The sequence below is a fragment of the Monoraphidium neglectum genome (assembly GCF_000611645.1).
Source record: "Monoraphidium neglectum strain SAG 48.87 unplaced genomic scaffold scaffold00295, whole genome shotgun sequence".
Taxonomy (NCBI): domain Eukaryota; kingdom Viridiplantae; phylum Chlorophyta; class Chlorophyceae; order Sphaeropleales; family Selenastraceae; genus Monoraphidium; species Monoraphidium neglectum.
This window is the reverse complement of record NW_014013333.1, coordinates 5,571-8,070: the sequence shown is the minus strand read 5'-3', so window position 1 is coordinate 8,070 and position 2,500 is coordinate 5,571. Positions and strand designations below refer to the sequence as shown.

General features: G+C 68.3%; 1 protein-coding gene across 1 annotated transcript in view; it reads right to left on the bottom strand.

The window, feature by feature from the left end:
• The window catches only part of MNEG_2575 (hypothetical protein), a gene marked incomplete at both ends in the record, with an annotated part of 2,072 nt that extends 1,148 nt beyond the window's left edge, over positions 1 to 924 (bottom strand). The window contains one exon of the mRNA XM_014048948.1: positions 1 to 924. This exon is cut by the window's left edge and continues 666 nt beyond it. Coding sequence (XP_013904402.1) covers positions 1 to 924 — 924 coding nt within the window.
• Between the last annotated feature and the right edge of the window lie 1,576 nt (positions 925 to 2,500).

Genomic DNA, 2,500 nt, shown 5'->3' with positions numbered 1-2,500 from the left:
CCTCTTCCGCCTCGCGCCGCCCGGCAGCGGCCCCCGCCGCCCGCCGCCCTCGTCCCGCCCCTCACCCTCCCAGCCGCCCGCCTCCTCGCGCTCCTGCCGCTTCCGCTGCCGCCGCTGCTGCCCCGCCTCCAAATCCTGGCCGGCCCCGCCGCCGCCGCCGCCGCTGCTGCCGCCGCCGCCGCGGTCGGCGCTGCCGCCGCGGCCGCCGTCAGAGCTCGGGGCCCCGTCCGCCTCCTCCCACGCCGCCTGCAGCTCCCGCGCCGCACGCTCGCCCTCCGCCTCCTGCTGCCGGCGCCGCATGAATTCCCGCTCCGCCGCAAACCCCTCCTCCAAGTCGTCTGAGGGCAGGCACTGCAAAACATCGGCGTCCACGTCGCGCCCCCCGCCGCCGCCGCCGCCGCTGCCGGCGCCTTCCCACCCCGCCTCAAAATGCAGGCGCCGGCGGCCGCCCGCGCCGGCGCCGGCGCCGCCGCGCCTCCGTTTGCGGCTCGGGCCGGCGCCGTCGGGGCCCTCCCCTTCGCTGTCGCCCTTGCTGGCGCCGCTGAGCTCGGGTTTTACGTCATCGGCGGGCGGCGGGGTGCAGCCCTTGACGCGGCGCCGGCCGCTGGCGGGCGCCTTGCCCTTGATTTGGCGCATGAGGTTGCGGTCGTCCAGTGAATGGCACCCAACCTCGCTGCTGCTGGCTGCGGGGCCGGACGCGGCGGAGCCTCCAGACGCGCCGCTTGCGCGCTGTGGGCTGCGCTGCTGCCGCTGCTGCCGCTGCTGCCGCTGCTGCCGCTGCTGCCGCTGCTGCCGCTGCTGCCGCTGGCTGTGCGGCGCAGCCGCCCGGACGCCCGCTACAGCGCCGCCGCTCTCCTCAAGAAGCTCCTGCTGCTGCGCTGAGTGCGTGGATCCCTGTTCCAGCAGCGCTGGAGCGTGCTGCATTTCGCGGAACGCAGGCGCCCGCGGCGCCGCACGCGCCTCGCGAGCGGCGCCGAGAGGGGGGTGCTGCGGTGATGGCTCGTCATCGCTATCCGACAAGCCTGTCAAATCCACGCAGGACGACGCCATGAATCCTGGGCGATGTCCCCCGGCGATGTCGGTCGCGCACAGGCCTCGCTGTCGCGAGCCTGCAAAATTTACATGCGAGGCATGGCCAAAAAATCTAACACTTCGCTGGCAATCGTGCACGGCCACAGCGCCCGCGTTTGAACGGCGGCACCTGTCGTCACCTTGTAACGCCGTCCAGGTCGTGCCGCACGGTGCGGTGGCCCACCGCTTGCGCGACAGGGAACTTACATGGATGTGAGGGCCCTACATGCTTCGATGTCCCTCTAATATCGCTGTTCTGAGCAGTCCAGGCACCCATGGCGCACGCGGAGGCGTGTGCGCGTGTCGCAAGGCGCCTGCAAATGCGCTTCTAAATCAACCCCGAAGCCAAGGTGCGCCATGAGAGCCTTTCAAGTTGACTTTGTCCAGAAAAAGGGGGGCACTGACACGTTTCCCCGCGGTTGCAAAGCTCGACACATACACAGCACTCGATGCGTGCACGCAGTCCGCAGACCGGCGGCGACACGAAGCAGTGATTGCATCAGGCCGCACTGACATGATGTGGCATTCATACAATGTTCCAATCACCTGATAAATGTGAAGGCAAGACTGCACTGCGAATCCGACGTGTTCATGTCAAGACCTTCGACTGCCATGCTCTACTCGGGGCAATCCTCCGCCGCAGGCTGCGGCGTGAGGAGCGAGGCATGTGCAATTGTGGCACAAAGTGTGCCTTCAGCCTGCCAACCATGTCCCGGACGGATACATGTTGCGGGGGAGCGCAGCGCCATGGGTCGGGCCGCCACCTCACCCACAGAAACCTCCTGCACCAAAGTTGAGCGCGTGGAGACAACGCAGCAACACGCTTGACCATTCAGTTTGAATTGATTTCGAAGTTCATCTACATAACTTTGCAGCAAGCGAAACCCGAAGTACAGCGCGCTTTTCTAGTCAGACGACTCTCGTGAAATCCTTCCGCAACAATGGACACTGGCCCTGGGCTCCCCGGCCCAGCCATAGAGGCCGTCATGGCTCAACTCAATTGCACCTGCACAAGGGCCCGCGCACGCCTGTCGTGTCGTGCGGCGCGCGCGGCAGCAGACCGCAGCCTCGGGCGAGTACGCCTCGGTGCTGGCGGCCTCGCGCCCGCCGAGCTGCCGCATCTCTCGGAGCGCTTCCCTGCCGCTCACACGATATGCATCAAGGCCGGTTCGGGCAGCGCCGCGGCGGACCTAGCAGCCTCGCTCGAAAAACTGCCATGCTGTAGCTTCCCACGTGGCGTTGCGGCGCTCGAACTGCGCAGTGGCGCCGCCGCCCTGCCCGGCGCGCCCGCGCTGCTGCGGCACCTGGCGCGCCTCTGCCCGTCGGTGGCATCTGTGTCAGCCGACGCTGCCGGCGGGGCGGCGCTAGCCGCGCTTCTTCCCTGGCAAGACAGCCTCACTGACCTGCGGTTTGGCGAGTGGCTGGACAG